The sequence below is a fragment of the Gadus macrocephalus genome, chromosome 14 (assembly GCF_031168955.1).
Source record: "Gadus macrocephalus chromosome 14, ASM3116895v1".
Classification (NCBI taxonomy): Eukaryota; Metazoa; Chordata; class Actinopteri; order Gadiformes; family Gadidae; genus Gadus; species Gadus macrocephalus.
This window is the reverse complement of record NC_082395.1, coordinates 10073268-10092264: the sequence shown is the minus strand read 5'-3', so window position 1 is coordinate 10092264 and position 18997 is coordinate 10073268. Positions and strand designations below refer to the sequence as shown.

General features: G+C 43.8%; 1 protein-coding gene across 1 annotated transcript in view; it reads left to right on the top strand.

Annotated features, from left to right (window-relative positions):
* The window catches only part of pde3b (phosphodiesterase 3B), a 40270-nt gene that overhangs the window by 10120 nt on the left and 11153 nt on the right, over positions 1–18997 (top strand). The window contains exons 2-8 of the mRNA XM_060070585.1: positions 12455–12505; positions 14028–14276; positions 15257–15399; positions 16051–16154; positions 17059–17275; positions 17767–17858; positions 18432–18604. Coding sequence (XP_059926568.1) covers positions 12455–12505; positions 14028–14276; positions 15257–15399; positions 16051–16154; positions 17059–17275; positions 17767–17858; positions 18432–18604 — 1029 coding nt within the window. The remainder of the gene's footprint in view (positions 1–12454; positions 12506–14027; positions 14277–15256; positions 15400–16050; positions 16155–17058; positions 17276–17766; positions 17859–18431; positions 18605–18997) is intronic.

Sequence of the window (18997 nt, the reverse complement as noted above, 5' to 3'; positions counted from 1 at the left end):
TTCCATGCCACACAAAGGACTAATTTGGACATTTGAGGTAGGATTGGGCGGGATGCAGCTCGGACCTTTGTTCTACTTCCTCCTGTTCAGTGTACCAGCCCCTGGGCCTCAGCCTGACAGTCCGCATGCTCCCGTATTTACCGACCAGGGCATTTGTGTTGGGTGACGTTGGCACCTCTTTATGCGTTTATACTTCACCGTGTTAATGTTGATCAGATGTCTGTCCTGACCCCCTTCCAGCCCTTTCCCCCAAAGAGGTCGTTGTTCGCTGACATTCCTCAGATAGGACTTTGAAATACCCTGCTCTTTGGTGAACCACCATTCCTGGGTGCCGACCTGCATTGTGTTGAAAAACAGTGCACGTGTGTGTGTGTGTGTGTGTGTGTGTGTGTGTGTTATCGATGAGAAAATGTAAAATTTTCTCATTGATTCTTCAGCAATATGCTGCAATCAAAAATCAATCCACTACAAAGCGTGTCTTAAGCGTGTCAAGCTTAAAAAGCGCGTCACGCTTAAAAGGCGTGTGGCGTAAGCACTAAGTCCCTCTCTCGTCCTTTGGTTTTGAGTTCTGAAGCTGTGGTGTAGTCTAGCTATTACCCATCGTTAGTGATGAGTCTTTCTTCCTATTATTCCACTCTCTCTCGCTTGTTGTCCGTGGTTCACAGTGATCCTCCCAGGTGGAGTGTCCAGACCGTGTTCCTCATGGAGACACTTGCACCTCATTATGTGTCTGCAGCTGAGCACCTGGGACCTCGACTCCCGTGCTCTGTTGTTCCCAAAACACATCATCACTGCACTACAACGCTCGTGGACCCTCTTCTGTAACCTATCATATTGTTGCAAGGTTACGCAATGGCAAACTTTTCCATCAGGCTTCATAAAGGATCTCCACTTAAAGTTACTTTGGCATTGTCAGGTGTAAGGTGAGGTCTAGTGCTATTCAACACAACAGTGTGTGCGTGTGATGTACAATGTGTTGTTGTTTGTTGTCTTGCTATTACCTAGCTGGACATATGCAGGCAGTGCACTGCTTTTTTTTTCCTTTTTTTTTTAAACTGCTTCTCTGAGACTATACCTTTTGAATATGTTTGATTAGATAATTTTTTTTAAGGGGGAAGACATCTAATACAAAGCGAGAAAGGTTCATGGCATTAAACAGACATTTCTTCACACAGCTTATTGACGTTAAACTTCTGCATAGCGGAAAACCGCACGTCATTATTTATGTTCTACTATTATTCCACAGCCTTTCTCCAAAGTTGTTGATCTAACCTTCAAATGCAGGAGCCTAAAACACGGTGGTGGTCACCACCGTAGTTTACACGGCTACTGTTGGCTTTCACACATTGGAAACATGAAACCAAACGGGGAATAAAGAAATTAAATTAAGAAAAATACCAGTGTGGAAATATGAGGCATGTGAAGCTGTGTGCAGTAATGCCAAGCCTTACCTCTGCACCCCACAGAGGCCTACTACTCCATGAGGTGATAGGGGGACAAGATCCAGCATGCTTCCACTAATTCACCCAACATATTGGCTAAATCCCTCAAAGGAACACACTAACCATTATTATTTTAGTCATATGGTCTACCTCTTATAACTTTATGCACCCCAGATGGATTATTTTCCAATGTGTAACTATGGCTTAGTGTATTTGAAGTAAACAAATCCCTTACATGTATTTGTGATGGAGTATAACTTTAGAGGGGAAATGTGGAAGCTGTGGTACTAAGCTATCCCTATTTGGTGATGATTTAGTGGTTAGAGATGTAGGGGAGGTAGCTGTGGTAGTGATGTAGCGGTGTTAGAGATGTAGTGGTGGTAGTGATCGAGTGGTGTTAGAGATGTAAGGGTGGTAAAGATGTAGAGGTAGTGGTGGTAGTGATGCAGCAGTGTTAGAGATGTAGAGGTAGTGGTGGTAGTGATGCAGCAGTGTAAGAGATGTAGAGGTAGTGGTGGTAGTGATGCAGCAGTGTTAGAGATGTAGAGGTAGTGGTGGTAGTGATGCAGCAGTGTTAGAGATGTAGAGGTAGTGGTGGTAGTGATGCAGCAGTGTTAGAGATGTAGAGGTAGTGATGCAGCAGTGTTAGAGATGTAGAGGTAGTGGTGGTAGTGAAGCAGCAGTGTTAGAGATGTAGAGGTAGTGATGCAGCAGTGTTAGAGATGTAGAGGTAGTGGTGGTAGTGATGCAGCAGTGTTAGAGATGTAGTGGTGGTAGTGATGCAGCAGTGTTAGAGATGTAGAGGTAGTGGTGGTAGTGATGCAGCAGTGTTAGAGATGTAGAGGTAGTGGTGGTAGTGATGCAGCAGTGTTAGAGATGTAGAGGTAGTGGTGGTAGTGATGCAGCAGTGTTAGAGATGTAGAGGTAGTGGTGGTAGTGATGCAGCAGTGTTAGAGATGTAGTGGTGGTAGTGATGCAGCAGTGTTAGAGATGTAGAGGTAGTGATGCAGCAGTGTTAGAGATGTAGAGGTAGTGGTGGTAGTGAAGCAGCAGTGTTAGAGATGTAGTGGTGGTAGTGATGCAGCAGTGTTAGAGATGTAGAGGTAGTGGTGGTAGTGATGCAGCAGTGTTAGAGATGTAGAGGTAGTGGTGGTAGTGATGCAGCAGTGTTAGAGATGTAGAGGTAGTGGTGGTAGTGATGCAGCAGTGTTAGAGATGTAGTGGTGGTAGTGAAGCAGCAGTGTTAGAGATGTAGAGGTAGTGGTGGTAGTGAAGCAGCAGTGTTAGAGATGTAGAGGTAGTGGTGGTAGTGAAGCAGCAGTGTTAAAGATGTAGAGGTAGTGATGCAGCAGTGTTAGAGATGTGGAGGTAGTGGTGGTAGTGAAGCAGCAGTGTTAGAGATGTAGAGGTAGTGGTGGTAGTGAAGCAGCAGTGTTAGAGATGTAGAGGTAGTGATGCAGCAGTGTTAGAGATGTAGAGGTAGTGGTGGTAGTGAAGCAGCAGTGTTAGAGATGTAGTGGTGGTAGTGAAGCAGCAGTGTTAGAGATGTAGATGTAGTGGTGGTAGTGAAGCAGCAGTGTTAGAGATGTAGAGGTAGTGATGCAGCAGTGTTAGAGATGTGGAGGTAGTGGTGGTAGTGAAGCAGCAGTGTTAGAGATGTAGAGGTAGTGGTGGTAGTGATGCAGCAGTGTTAGAGATGTAGAGGTAGTGATGTAGCGGTGTTAGAGATGTAGTGGTGGTAGTGATCGAGTGGTGTTAGAGATGTAAGGGTGGTAAAGATGTAGAGGTAGTGGTGGTAGTGATGCAGCAGTGTTAGAGATGTAGATGTAGTGGTGGTAGTGATGCAGCAGTGTTAGAGATGTAGATGTAGTGGTGATAGTGAAGCAGCAGTGTTAGAGATGTAGAGGTAGTGGTGGTAGTGAAGCAGCAGTGTTAGAGATGTAGAGGTAGTGATGCAGCAGTGTTAGAGATGTAGAGGTAGTGGTGATAGTGATGCAGCAGTGTTAGAGATGTAGAGGTAGTGGTGGTAGTGAAGCAGCAGTGTTAGAGATGTAGAGGTAGTGGTGGTAGTGAAGCAGCAGTGTTAGAGATGTAGAGGTAGTGGTGGTAGTGATGCAGCAGTGTTAGAGATGTAGAGGTAGTGGTGATAGTGAAGCAGCAGTGTTAGAGATGTAGAGGTAGTGGTGGTAGTGAAGCAGCAGTGTTAGAGATGTAGAGGTAGTGGTGGTAGTGATGCAGCAGTGTTAGAGATGTAGAGGTAGTGGTGATAGTGAAGCAGCAGTGTTAGAGATGTAGAGGTAGTGGTGGTAGTGAAGCAGCAGTGTTAGAGATGTAGTGGTGGTAGTGATGCAGCGGTGTTAGAGATGTAGTGGTGGTAGTGAAGCAGCAGTGTTAGAGATGTAGATGTAGTGGTGATAGTGAAGCAGCAGTGTTAGAGATGTAGATGTAGTGGTGATAGTGAAGCAGCAGTGTTAGAGATGTAGAGGTAGTGGTGGTAGTGATGCAGCAGCGTTAGAGATGTAGATGTAGTGGTGATAGTGAAGCAGCAGTGTTAGAGATGTAGAGGTAGTGGTGGTAGTGATGCAGCAGTGTTAGAGATGTAGAGGTAGTGGTGATAGTGAAGCAGCAGTGTTAGAGATGTAGAGGTAGTGGTGGTAGTGATGCAGCAGTGTTAGAGATGTAGTGGTGGTAGTGATGCAGCGGTGTAACAGATGTAGGGGTGGAGTTGGTAGTGAGGTTGCGGTGTGACTGAATTGTACTGTTAGTGATGAAGTGGTAGTAGTGAAGTAGCGGTGGTAGTGAGGTAGCAGTGGTAGTCAGGTTGCATTGTTAGTGATGTAACGGTAGTATTTAGTAAGGATGTAGCCATGGTAGTGATGTAGCAGTTGTTGTGAGGTAGAGGTGGTAGTGATGTAGTTGTGGTAATACGTTTGCGGCGTGGGAGATGTAGCTGTGGTAGTGAGGTAGCGTGACTGCCCTTTTGACTGCCCTTTTGACCCCGCCCACAGCTTGGCTCAGAGAGACAAAGTGCGTATTCACATGCTTGCTTGTATTGGCCAGGCCGTGAGGAGTCAGGCGTTAGCCAGTGTTTATGAGAGTAGCCTGCTCTGATCCCATGATAATGCCAGATGTTCCCTTACAAGGCTTCAAACCTCCCTCATCTAACATGTCCATATCAGGTATAGGCTTCCTGTTGTACGAAGGGCCCCGGGGCTCCTGCTCTCGCCTGCTCTTTGGCCCTGCTCAATGTTGTCTTCTTGATTAGAACATTGGGAACCTTAAAGTAGGATCAGCAAGCATTTGTGGTGTAAAACACATGGAATTGTGCCAGCGTATTGTCTGTATTTTTTAAGCGTTGGGCAATTGTAGAATGGGGATTGTTTGTGTTGTTGCCCCTTCCTCAGTATCTTCACTCCTTACGTGTGTTCTTTAAGGCAAATTGTTTCAGACAATGATGGAGACTCTATTAGTTTATGTGGGGCCAGGGTATATTTAGCTTCGCTCTGGTTATCTCTTGAGAGGATAAACACTTGCCCATTGATTGACAGGCCATTTACAACATTTATTGTCCCAACTCCACAGAACCTAGCCCTCTTTCCTTTAAATAACTAAGACTTCTTTAACCCACAGTTAGAGGATTCATTCTCTTGATTGGTGATACAGATGGTTTATTTTTTTTACCGTACTACATTTTTCAAAATTTGTAACCAAGCTATTTACATTTCACATAGACCAAATAAGTATGTTTCTAAATCCGGTAGATTGGAAAATTACGGCAAAAACAAATTCAGTAAAAGCTATCGTGGTCAACTGCAATAACTTACAGGATGTTGTAAAGGGAGTCAAAGTTTAAAAGGGTTTGTCTTGGGGAAAAATCCCATGCCAGTGTTTCTGGTCTTCCTGAACAAGATAATGGACTATTTTCCTCACACAGCCCTTTTGTTTCATGGCCCATGTCTTAACTGCTATGTTGATGGAAACATGAAAAAGCACAGACAGATATAACCTGCAAGTAACACACACGCACGCACGCACGCACAATATGTTCTTGAATGCAGGATTTAAAAACTTCTATGCTGGATGGTAAATTTGTGCTGGGTTGTCCATTATGAAAGTAGTAAGAGACAGCGAAAGGAGTAGGAAGCTGACCTGCTTAGCTATTGAACCCTTGTAAACCAGGGCTTCATGCATTTCTATCATCATATTACGTCTGACGGGCTGTGCGTCACAGAATTAATGGTCCTTTTCATAATTGCGTACGTGAAAATTGGATAATCCTAAATCCTTTTATGAACATGTAGATTGGCAGAGCAAAGCGAGTTAAAAGAAGGACTATTTATGGTATTTACACTTGGGCTTGCTGCCATTTTTAGTAAAGGTCACAACTGCCTACATGCTTGCCAGCTTTTCTTTTTGTGATGGTGATGCATTGCAAAGGTGTGGGTCAACGGAGGATATTAAACAGAGATTAAGAGTAACCTGCATGTAACACAGCAAACAGCCTGGCTATTTATAGGGGCATTCCTGAACTGTAACATAAGAGATTCCAAGTAAGCTCTGTAGTCCTCTCATACAGATACACACATTTCTATGTTAATAATTTCATTTTACAGATATTTGGACCTTCAGTGTTTTCTTAATTTAAAAAAGATCAAATGTTTATATTTTCCAATTGTCCAATCTCATGGATTGAGGCACACATTTTAATTTACGATATCCACTATGCAGGTTAGGCCTAAGCTCTTGGTGTTGTGTTGCAGAGGGTAAGCAAAGTTATCTGGACAGCCACGTTTTTTTTGTTACTTTAAATCTGATTAGATTGCTTTGGCTTTCAATCCAGAGCAGCTGTCTGTCGCTATGAAGTAGGCCTACGGTTCCACAGGATTCCATCAAATGCCTGTGTATGTTTTTGACTTTGTGGATCGACATACAAGAGGGGGTATAGAGGGATAATACAGATTTGATACTTACAGTTGGACTTGCAAACAGAATAGTGTTTTGAAGGGTCATTTCTATAGCTATTGGCAACGATCTAAAGTCTTTGTGAGCGAACACAGCCACATAGTTATAGGTCATGTTGGTCGGAAACATACTATTGTGGCAAAAAGTTCATCATTGACGTACTAAGGTTGACCTTAGGCGGATTGTGGAATTCTTGTTGTTCCTGCAAACACGTGTTTGTCATTATGGAAGCTCTGCTAGGCCTGGCAAGTAGCCAGCAGAAGAAACCTTAACCATGAGAGTGGATGCTGACAGCCCGTGTTGGAGACCTTGTTTACTATACGGAATCACCACATTCCTGTTTTCATGATACACCTCGTCAGTCAGCGCAAGTCCCATTAGCCCTGTAGCTGTCACAGTTCATTTAGGAGAATTATATTTCATTCTTTCTTACTTTATCTTTTTGAGTGCGATAAAAGGCAAACAAGCGTACGCTTTTCAGAATCCTGTCCAAATGTGCACAATTCAACATTTAGCAGCTCATCAACATTGCGTAATTTGTTTCCCAGTGTCCTCATTATCTGGTTTTTGTTACCGTTTAACAGATCTGCTGTCAAACTCCACAATATGTTGAGTATTAAAGTATAGCAGCTTGTATGAAGTAAGTAATAAACACAGTTCAATGTACCATGACTAGGACAAATAAAATAGTCAAAACAGAATTATCAAAATTGAAAGGATGTTGAAACATCCCAGAAAACGTGTCTTCCAAAGCAGTGCATGATTCACTGTGATTACCAAAGTGAACATAGTAAAAACTTCATTTGAGTAAAGAGTTGATAGAGTGCATATGTCCAGCTGCATAACCGCAAGCCCCCTTCATTATTCAATTAAAAAGTGATGAAAAAAGGATTATATATTTAAAACATTCTATCTTTTATTTTATTGGACATTTTGCTTTAGTGAAAGAAAACCAATTCATTTTTTTTCAAATTGTAAACTTTTGGCATCATTTTTTATTATTATCTTTTTTGATCCAACATTTTTACAGAGGGTAGATATTATCATGGTTTCTAAAAAATAAACATTGAGCTACAGTCAAGCACTATAATCATTTTCTCCTCTATGGAAAGGTTATGAGTATACAAGACCATTTTAGCCAAGCACGTATAGGCCTGATTGCTATCAACGAACTCCCGGATCCTGGTTTATCTTGTGAATACGTACTTGAAGGATTTACACAGCAAAGAAATGTGGCGGCATTAGGAGACTGGGGAACCACGAGACTCGGGTTGGAGGTTGGGAGCTGTGGGCTTTTGTGTGCGTGTGTGTGTCCATATATGTGTATCTGATTGTTTTTTGTCTATCTTTACTTGTTGGGAGGAGCAGGAGTGGGGGCTGGGGGTTGGTTTTGTCATGTCTTGTCCTGCGTCATCAGCTGTGTGCGTCTGGTGTTCCTCAGGCAGGTAGCCCCGGGCTGAGCAGCTGTAAATCAGCAAGGCTTGCAGCGGCTCACACTCTTGAATGGACCACTGGAAGGCTTTATAGCAGCTCGCGCAGTGCGTACTTGCTGAAACACAACCTTCAAATGGCATCCATTGCAAAACCCCTGTCATGGCTGCAAACATTTAGTATACATTCGGGCCTTGGAGGGGTTTGTTAATGTACGTGCATTTAACAAAGCACAAAGTGGTTCCTTTGTGATTGCCTCTTTGTATGTTACACATCCATTTTGAGTGTAGAAATTAATAGAGAGGGAAACCTGTGCTTTATTGGTTTTACCACCACACCCAAGGTGGAGAATGTTTTGCCTTGACTTCTCTTTGTCAGAGCACTAACCACAAATGCAAATGCCTTGATGGAAGCATACCGGAACGGACAGTGGAGCAAGCTCAGCTCTATGCAAAGTCAGGCTGACGTGTACAAGTCGGCCACAACTAGGTGTGTCAACCTGCTGTTTTGTCATTTGATCTTGACACTGTGCTGGTGTCATTAGTGATGAGTGAGCCATATGACGCAAATGGATGTAAACAAATCCAACTTGTTTAGATGCACGCTACGTCAGTCATGATGGAGGAGGGAACACGGAGGGCTCTTCTTAGCCCACACGGCAAGCCATACATGAGGTGGCTATTGGACACATCATTGCCCGTATTCAGTTTTGATAAAGCTTTGAAATTGAAACATTGTGTTTTTAAATGTTCTGCTTTAGCTCCTGAGTTAGTGTTAATTATGTGTACATGACACAAATAGTTAAGCCAATCACTTACTTTCTTATCTCCTAATTTCGAATTGGCCTTAGTATGTGCAAATTAAGGTCCAATTCTATTCATATAGAAAATAACAAGCAACATGGAATTTGACTGAAGTTAGTGCAATTTTCTAAAGATTAATAATATCCTAATTGCTAATTTTAAATCGTGCTAATCTGTTTCTTTATAAAAAAATATTGAGTCTTCTTAACATTCCCTTTATTTTCTATTGCGCTATTCCTGGGACGTTTATTCAGAATTCAGGAAAGAAATTGTTTCTGAAATCAGGAAAGTGTTTGTTTATCAATTATAAAAAACGTTGTTGTCATATACAACAGCTAAATGTTTCCCTTAATATTAGATATGGTAACTCACTAGGTCCAATTGTTATTTCAATGTGATTTCAGGAGAGACAAAATCGGAGTAAATGGCAAAATAATCCTTACCCCCTTCCCACCCAATACTAAAACTGCTACTACTACCATTACATCTACTGCTACTACCACAAAAATAAGACCTAACATCAGACCTAGTTCTAAATTCCCACTGTTCCTTTTACTTAGGCTAGAAGCCTGTTGTATCCGGATAAATACAGGTACCTCTTATTGTAATAATTGTAATAATTTCTACAGTTGTACACAAACAATTTAGATCCTCGCACAAACATGGCCCAGAGCTGACCTCCGCTGGGCTTTTGTTTCCTCCAGCAGTACGTACGCCAACTGCTTTTTTCCCGCTCTCCATGTCTTTGTCCAATGTCATTATTTATGCTCTATTGTATAAGGTGATGTGTGGGCTTGCGTTGGTTTCAGCCCTTGTACGACGAGCGTGTGTGTGTGTGTGTGTGTGTGTGTGTGTGTGTGTGTGTGTGTGTGTGTGTGACGACAAGAGCCCATTCCTCATTATCAGGGCATGCGTCTGCAGGGTGCTGCTGACGCTGTGTGTGTGTCGCGGCGCTGACTGACGTCAGCATCGCCCTGCTCCTCCGTATAAACGTCCTCTGGCTGTCAGAGGCAGCTTCTCTCTGCCTGCCCCGCCCCCCACCAATGCCACACACAGACATGTTCTCTCCAATTCGGTTTTCTATACGCACATAATCTTAAACATTCTCTCTCTCTCTCTCTCTCTCTCTCTCTCTCTCTCTCTCTCTCTCTCTCTCTCTCTCTCTCTCTCTCTCTCGCTCTCTCGCTCTCTCTCTCTCTCTCTCTCTCTCTAGCTCTCTCTCTCTCTCTCTAGCTCTCTCTCTCTCTCTCTAGCTCTCTCTCTCTCTCTCTCTCTCTCTCTCTCTCTCTCTCTCTCTCTCTCTCTCTCTCTCTCTCTCTCTCATACTGACACACACACACTTATTAGTGTGTTTAGTCCACCTATCACACTAAAGTGCAAGAGCCCTGCTCATTTAACACCCAGCTGTAACTAACTGATTGAGCGGTAGCCACTGGCCGACAGAGCTTCTATTAAAAATGAGGTAACAATAATACACACCAATAGACTCATGCTAAACAATTTCAGCCGTGGTCTTGTTTTACCAAATGGCTCTGTGTTGTGTCTTTGGTTCTTTATAAGCTGCTTTGCCGATCCCCACAACACTATTCAGCAGCCATTCTCTCGCCTATTGTCCAGCCACCAATCGCAGCCCTCTCACAAATAACTCGTTCACATGCACATGCTATAAGACCTGCACATGTAGGTGTGCCTGAAGCCGTTGGTACTGGTTGGACTCCTACGCTGGAACTCCATTGCCGTCTCGGGAACTGTCTGTGAGACTGTAGGCTTCATTCGTGTTTTTTTTTCATTCAAACGGTTAACATGTTTGCCTGCTTGTGTAAACTTGTACATCATGTGTGCGCGTATGCATGTGTGGATGAGCAGGCAGTTTTGGACACATGCACACATAGAGCTATTTAACCTGCTTTCTCCATTTAATTGTTATGGTCTTAATGTGTGTGGAGGTCTGCTTTATGTGGTCAGGGACGGGCCAGCGGGTCCATCTCTGGGTACTGTACGCACACTACATTCTGTTGGCATGGCAGAGCCGTTATCTATATCTATTTGATATATTCTATTTTATAGATTATGTCCATACATCGCCTCTCCTCTGGTCGCTTTTCTTTGTCCTTTACTGTGCAATCCCTCCATCCACTTCCCTTTTGCTGTGCATCTCTCCATCAACAAGAAAATAGCCAACAACCTGGCGACCCCCCCCCCCCCCCCCCCCCCATTGCTGTTGCCATGGTGATTGGAGCATTGTTTGCTGGCCTCTCTGTTGGGTTGCCATGGCAGGGCTTATTTGCCATATTAAATGTTGGGCGGCATTGTACAGATGCTGATGACAAACATCCAACATCCCACTTTGATCAATGACGAGCTGATGAAGACGCTGATGTGTTTAACGCGTGGATGAACCATCACCTCCCATTCCTTGTAAACAAAAGAACATACATTGCTCACTGCAGCCAAATTAGAATATAATTAGACAAACTGAAACAGTAATCGTAGTTGAACACTGCTGCTTTCCTATTCATATGATGTATTAAGTCAGCATTTATCCTCCTGTTACACTTTATAGTCTAAAAATGGACCTTTAATGACACAGCCACCAAAAGAAGATAGACAGCAATATAGTTGTAGAGTTTTTATGAATATAACTTTATTTTTGATGAAATTCTATACATTTTCTTGGTTGCATACTATATATACTATATACCATACAACGTGAATTGATTCACGTTGACAATCTATGATCTTAAATGTATTATTTAGTAATTTCAGAACGTCTTTTGTTGTTGTGACGTGATGCACGGACAACTCAATATTGATCAGAAGACATCAAAATATGTCTGTATATCTCATGGATGCAGATGGGAATGGGATAGGCTGAGGTGGTTGGCTGTGCTGCTTACATGGGACGGACCGATGTGTTTCGCCCCCTGGTGGTGAGGAGCTGTGGGTCAAGCTGGAGGGAAATATTTACTGCATTGTTTTACCATGGCAAGCTGATTGAAGACCTTAAGGCCCAATCCCATTTCTACCCCTTACCCCTACCCCTTTACCCCAGGGGTAAGGGGTAGAAATGGGATTGGGGAAAGGGGAGTGTTCAGGTAGTCTCCTTATCCTCTTATTATGGTTTTCGGCTTTGGAGCGGTCAACACAGACATTACATTTTTTCTTTGACCAGATTTGTTTCTCCACAAGATTACATTTGATCTGACATTGTTTTTCTTGTAAAAAAAAGATGTAATCATTTTTTTATCCTAAATCTATCAGAGGATTAGGCTTTCTCAATTGAGGACAGCATGTGCCACTTCAACTCTACACCGCCTGTGTACAGCACATTAAATATGTAAGAGGGAGCACCTATTTAGTAAAAAAAAACAAACCAATGATGTGCATGATACCGATTGACGTCGTTGGTGCCAGATCGCATTTCACAACTCCATTGTAGACGTAACATTGTGGTTGATGTGGTTTGGTTTTCTTATTTTGCCTTCTGAGAATCGCTCAGTTTGCTATCTCTTTGAGGTTCAATAGCCAAGCTCTGTGAGAAAGTGTATCTTGCTTTGCAGGAAATAAAAGGAAAGTCAATGCAAATACTGTAAAGATTTTTCTAAGCCCCTTTCATTGATACCTCCTTTTCGAAAGCCAGGCATTTACTGGAAACAGGCACATGCACACGCACATGCAACACACACACAGACACACAGACACAGACACACACACACACACACACACACACACACACACAGCAGCTTACAACCACATTTAGTTGTTATCAGTTTCAGCTAGCTTTGTTGTAACGTATGTCTCTTGCCTGTTTTTCAGATGATCTTGTGGGACTGGGATCTAAAACACTGGTACAAGCCACAGTACCAGGTCAGTAAGCAGTAACCAATCAGCATCACCCAATGCACTGCAGTGGTCTGTTATCAATGAGATACCTTCATCAATAATTTTTTCTAACACGTTTCTTCTTTGCTGTTTTCAAATCAACAACTCTGAAATGACGTGTGTGTATGCGTGTGTGTGTGTGTGCTCATGTGTGTGTGTGTGTGTGTGTTGGGGATTCATGACACAATGATACCATGAGCTAGAATGAGAAGAGCAAGCGGGGGCTAAAGAATCTCTCACTCCATTTAGTCGCTCACACATCCACCCTAAACCGGCCTTCGACTGGCCTAACTTGTACTCACTCTCCAGACACAAGGCTAAAATCTGCCTTTAGATGCTGTGAGGATGTCCTACTCCTTCCACCAACTGCGCACTACATTGCCTAAGTGTGTTTGGGACTCATCTTGTGGCAACCTGGGTTTGAATCTGGTAGTCGGGAGTCTTTTTACCCACTGTTCTTCCAACTAATAAGTATAAAGATAAAGATACATGACCCTAATTGACCCATCCTTTCTGTCTGTCTGTTCATTTATGGTGTATGCTTGTGTGTTGGTGTATGCTTGTGTGTTGGTGTATGCTTGTGTGTTGGTGTATGCTTGTGTGTTGGTGTATGGTTGTGTGTTAGTGTATAAGGTGTGGGTTGCTGCATGGTTGTGTGTTGGTGCATGGTTGTGTTAGTCTATGGTTCTGTGTTGGTATATGGGTAGGTCGGTCAATGGATGTGAGTTGGTGTATGATTATGTGTTAGTGTATAGGGGTGTGGTTGTGTGTTGGTGCATGGCTGTGTGTTGGTGCATGGCTGTGTCGCTGAATGGTTGTGTGTTGGTGCATGGTTGTGTGTTGGTGAATGGTTGTGTGTTTGCGTATGTTTGTTTGTATGATTGTGTGTTTGTTTATGGTTGTGTGTTGGTCTCTGGTTGGTCTATGGTTCAGAATTGGTGTATGATTATGTGTTAGTGTATAGGGGTGTGGCTGTGTGTTGGTGAATGGTTGTGTGTTGGTGAATGGTTGTGTGTTGGTGCATGGCTGTGTGTTGGTGCATGGCTGTGTCGCTGAATGGTTGTGTGTTGGTGCATGGTTGTGTGTTGGTGAATGGTTGTGTGTTTGCGTATGTTTGTTTGTATGATTGTGTGTGTTGGTCCATGGAAGACGGTTGTGATTCATGGTGCACGGTTGTGTGTTAAACAAGGGTTTTAATTCATGATGACGGGTTGTGTGTGCGTTGGCCCACGGTGTACAGTTGTGCATATCCGTGGTATATCGTTGTTTGTTTATCTGTTGTGCACACGATGATGCATGCTTGTGTTTCACAAAACACGGTTGTGGTTCACGCCGTGTAGGCTGTGTGTTCAACCATGGTTTTACGTGTGTTTCGTCTTTGTCTGTTTTCTCACGACGCCAACATGCCAAAAACAAAACAAAAACATGTGTGCAAAAACTGAGCAGTAATGAACGACTTCTTGCACCATTCTGACGCCTCAATTCACGGTTCGCGCGCGCCCCGCAGGGGGCCGTGAGTGGCAACGGCGTGGACCTGTCGGTCATCAACGAGGCCAGGAACCTGGTGTCGGAGCTGCTGACGGACTCCTCCCTGCCGCCCCACGCCTCCTCCTCGCTGCGCAGTGTCTCCAGCCTCATGGGGACCTTCTCCGGGTCCTGCCGCCCGCGGGTCAACCCCTTCACGCCCTTCCCCGGCTTCTACTCCTGCGACCCCGTCGACGACTCGGCTGAGCGGTCCGACAGGAAGCCGCTGAAGGTGAGGCCCCCCCCCCCCCCCGAGCCGCCGGCGCTGGGGATGGAACTGACGAGTGGGTGATGTAAAGGGAACGCTATGCGATGCACCGCTCGGGGAACAAGTGGGAGGGAGGCTTACGGTGTGTTCGAGACGCATCGCAAACCATCCCCCGCGCCACTTGCTCTTGTAATTGACGTTGTTTCCTGGCTTGTAGCACTTGCAGCGTTCCCGTTTGTCTTTGTCGACATCGCTGTACGACGAGTCATTCATTGGCTAGCCATTGTTATTGTTAGCTACATAACCCTCTTTAGCAAACCAGCTAAACCAACACGACTTTACATTGTATTACACGCACGGCAATACCGTGCAATGCATAAATTGCACGAGATTAAAAGGACCAGCGTGGTACAAATACAAAAAAAAAATACATCTCATTATTGGCGCAGCCATCTTTTTTTTGTCGAGTTGTACGATTATCCTCACTGAACTCGTGGACTCTCAGAATCCCGAGATATTACGACCAATAGGGGGCGTGCCCTCGTTAATATGTAGCGAGAGAGCTGGGCGCTTCCCCACTTTGCATCTCGTGTGGCTGGTGTACGATGTACAATCTCAAACACACCATTAGGATACTCACTGTACCCCGGTGTTCTTTTGGAGTGAGGTTTGTTGGTCGCATTAACATGCGACTCAATGTGACATGTCAGTTAATTTGCATTGCATAAAGAAAATGGTATGTGGCGACCAGCTCATGGGATATATTGCGGAAATAAGTTGTCATAATTTTGCCAACATGTATATCTATATCTTTATATATATTTTTAAAGATCTTCTACTGTTTAACATGGGAAGGAAGTAGACAACCAGGTTTGTACACGCACATGCATACACATACAAATGTCATGGTAACAGGGATCATGTCTTTGACTCCTGTGTTGAATGAATGAATGAATGAACACATATTTTCGGCATTCATTATATTTTATTCTTCTGCATATCAGGGGCTGAACAGCCGGAACAGCCTACCTACCCCACAGCTCAGACGGGGCTCCACTTCCTCAGCCCTCCCTCCTCTCGACTCTGCCTCCTTGCGTTGGGAGCGCAACAGTGGCAAGAGAGCCCATCCTGACATGAACCTGACCAGGTACCTAGCACTCTTCCCCACCTTAACCTGACCAGGTATCAAGGACACCTTCCCCACCTTAACCTGAACAGGTACCTTTCACACCTCCCCCACCTTAACCTGACCAGGTACCTTTCACACCTCCCCCACCATAACCTGACAGGTAGCTAGCACACCTCCCCCACCTTCACCTGACGGGTTGCACCTCCCGTCCCCTTACCAACCCTGAACCCTGTAGCCTTAAAGTTAGCATCTAAATGACAGAATGTTTTTAAGAGTAAATTCCAAAAGTTTCTTTCGAATTGTCCCTTTCAAACTTTGATCTTCTGGATCAATGCCTTTATACTTCATGCTCATTACCAGCAGATGGATCTGTTGTGTAGTAGCCACTTTGTGCCACATGAAAGCAGCAGTGCACTGGTTGTTGCAGCCAATAGGTTTACATTGATGGCAATTACTTTTGTTTATCTATTGACATAGTATTATGAGTACCAAACAATGAAATGTTTTTTCTATGTCTGTTAATAGAACCCAACCCCTCAAAAAAAAAAAAACGCGTTAATTTTCTTGCAAAATGAATTATTATCAAATAACGATGAATGAACACATTTATAGTGAAACAATTTCATTTTAAATTTCTGCGAACGGTTGCGTTGTTCTCTTCTACTTTAGCTCAGGGTCTCTGTCCAACGGACCCAATGCCAACCTGCTGACCATCCCCAAGCAGAGATCATCCTCCGTCACCCTCACCTACCACGCAGGCTCCAGAAGAGCAGGTGGGCGGCTACGGCCACCTGTAGTCTTTTGCATGGGATCATTATTTCCATTAGTGCGTATTCTTATTTAAAAGCGAGGCGATAATGGTTTATCATTGAACGTGTTTGACTCGGCTTTTATTCCCCTTTTTGATCCATCTGTACACTGCATGATTGTTATTATGGTTATTGTGGTTGTAGTTGTATTACTAGACTAGACGGTATAACACTATGTGTGTTATGTACACCACTTATTGCAATTCTCAATATTTATAGATTGGTGTAGTGTATGATCTTAAAAGTCTGGTGTGTAGAATTTTAGGAGCATCTAGTGGTGAGGTTGCAGATTGCAACTAACTGAATACCCTCCCGTCAGCCCTCCAACAACAGCTGTAGCCTTTACTGGCCTGAAGTGACAGCAGTATCAAGTGTCATTTGATAATGATCCTTGATAGATTTAGGAATTGTATTTTAGCGATTTAATCATTAATTGTAAGCTTACAAGTAAAAGCGATTTATTTTGCGAAAAAGCGACATTTATTTAAATATCACTGAGGCCAATTGTAGGGTTAAAATAAATATTTTTTTTCTGTAAATAATTTTGTGTAACTAATCACAATAAGGGAACTTTTTCATATGAATCTTGGTCAGTGTACATGTTGTAGGAAGTGGTGGAGTTAACAGCCTATTTACATAGTCAACAGTCCTGTATCTATAGTGGTAAACTATATTCACAGACCTATACTGATAGCCATAATTTATACGCCTTGTTAATTCCTCTCGATAGAGGGTTACAGTTTATGCTTGTTACGTGTATTTTGAAATAATGTAATATCACATAAAACACTACAATTCAAAAGTAGCCACGACCGTGATTGGAGCATCAATGCATCGAGTGATAAAAATACTATTTTCTCCCACCCAGGGGTGTCCCCCAGCCTGAGCCCTCTGGCGTCTCCCATGCACAGCCCCGCTACAACGGGCCCCCCCTCCACCTCCTCCCTGCTCCTGAGCCGCTCCTCACCCGTGGAGTTTCCAGACACGGCCGACTTCCTGACCAAGCCCAGCGTCAGCCTGAGCACGCACAAGCCCATGGACTTCCAGCAGGCCTACCGTAGCACCACCGCGTCGCTCTGCACCAGGTAAACACCCCCGCCTGACCTCAGGCAGGCCTACCGGAGCGCCACCGTGTGGCTGTGCACCAGGTAAACACCCCCACCCACCCTGCTTCCATCCCTCCGATGCTGCTTCAGAAGGACATGGGATTGACCTGTCTGACCTCAAAAGGCTACAGTTGTTAGTGTCAATTTTTTGATTTATTTGACAGATTCTTTGTAATTTGTGACCGCTCAAAGCCCTTTATAATAACTGCAGCACATTCACCTCCTGATGCACACATTCAACCACTTATGGCGTGGTCCTGCATTCGAGCAACACCTTGAGTCTTGCTCAGGGACACAGAGACCGGAGCTGGAGATCATTTGCCAACCTGCCTTATCTCTTGAGCCAAATACATTACAAATCAAAAATAGTATATTCTTGCGCCCGAGAAAGTGTTTGGCCAATTAATTCCGACATAAAGGTATTACTTCTTTGTTGTCTAACTTGTGTTTGCGATGTATGTGTATTGCAGCTGTGGACGTCAGATGGCGAAGGGAGCGTCCAGTGGAGATGCTGGAGAGAGCCAGCAGCCCCACACAGCCGATGCTCAACGCAGACGCTCGGGTCCAATACGAATCCTTATTTCATTATTGGTGCCTTCAGGGAATTTATTTACATGTGTGTGCAGTTTTAAGGCTGCCTACAGTTCGGTCACTATCTATGTAAGCAAGCTCATAAAGATCTTTGTGACTTTAAATGTTGCATTATAAATGGATTTGTATTGGCTATATGCTGCCATCTATCGGACAACACACACACTTTACAAATGGGATGACCTTTAGGACACAAAGTAAATCCTTCTATGTCCGTTAGACATTAAATTAGATATACCTGCAAACAAACAGAATGAGTTTGAGAATGAGAATGAGTTTTTATAATGTAATTTTGTCGAATGTTTGTCTTATATAATATTACTTTGAAATAAGCACCAAATCTCATGGGCTTCAATTAGCAAAATGCACTGCTACAATACATTGTCTGCAAATCCACTGATAAGCAGCACTAAGTCATACCATGCATGAAGTGAACGTGTAAAGCACCACCTACGACATCATCCGTTTGAAGCGTGTGCACTTATGTGTGCGAGTCTGTGTGCATGCATGTGCTCACATTTGATTGTTTCCTGTTTCTCCACAGCGTGTGAAAGTTTAGAGTTCACGGTGGAGGCGCTGATCAGGGAGGAGAGCGGGGAGGCCAAGGCCTCCGCAGAGAGGAGGTCCGGCGTGGGGGACCAGGGGCCGGCTGAAGAGGAGATGGAGGAGGTGGTGGAGGAGACCCCCAGCACAGCACTCCAGACGCTCCATTCAGAGGTGTGACTCGGAATCATTTGACGCAAACTCAACCCACATACAATATGCTAGACCAGCGGTTCCCAACCTTTGACTTTAGGTGCACCACAAATTTGTCAGCAATAAACCTGTCAGCAAAGATGAATACACATGCAGGGGCTGAGCAAAGAGGGTCACTCAGCACCCCAACAAAATGATTAGTGCCAGAAGGCCATGGCCAGTGGAACACAGTGCAGGAAAAAGTCAGCAATGCTGCTTATGCTCCCAGTGTGTTTATTTATTCAACACAAATTACACCAAACATCTTGGAAGAAAAATCCAATGGAAAACATATGCTGGAATGCACATTTTTTAAATAGTAAAAATCGCTTACCCTATATCAACAAAATGTATGCAATCTTTATTTTCAATTAT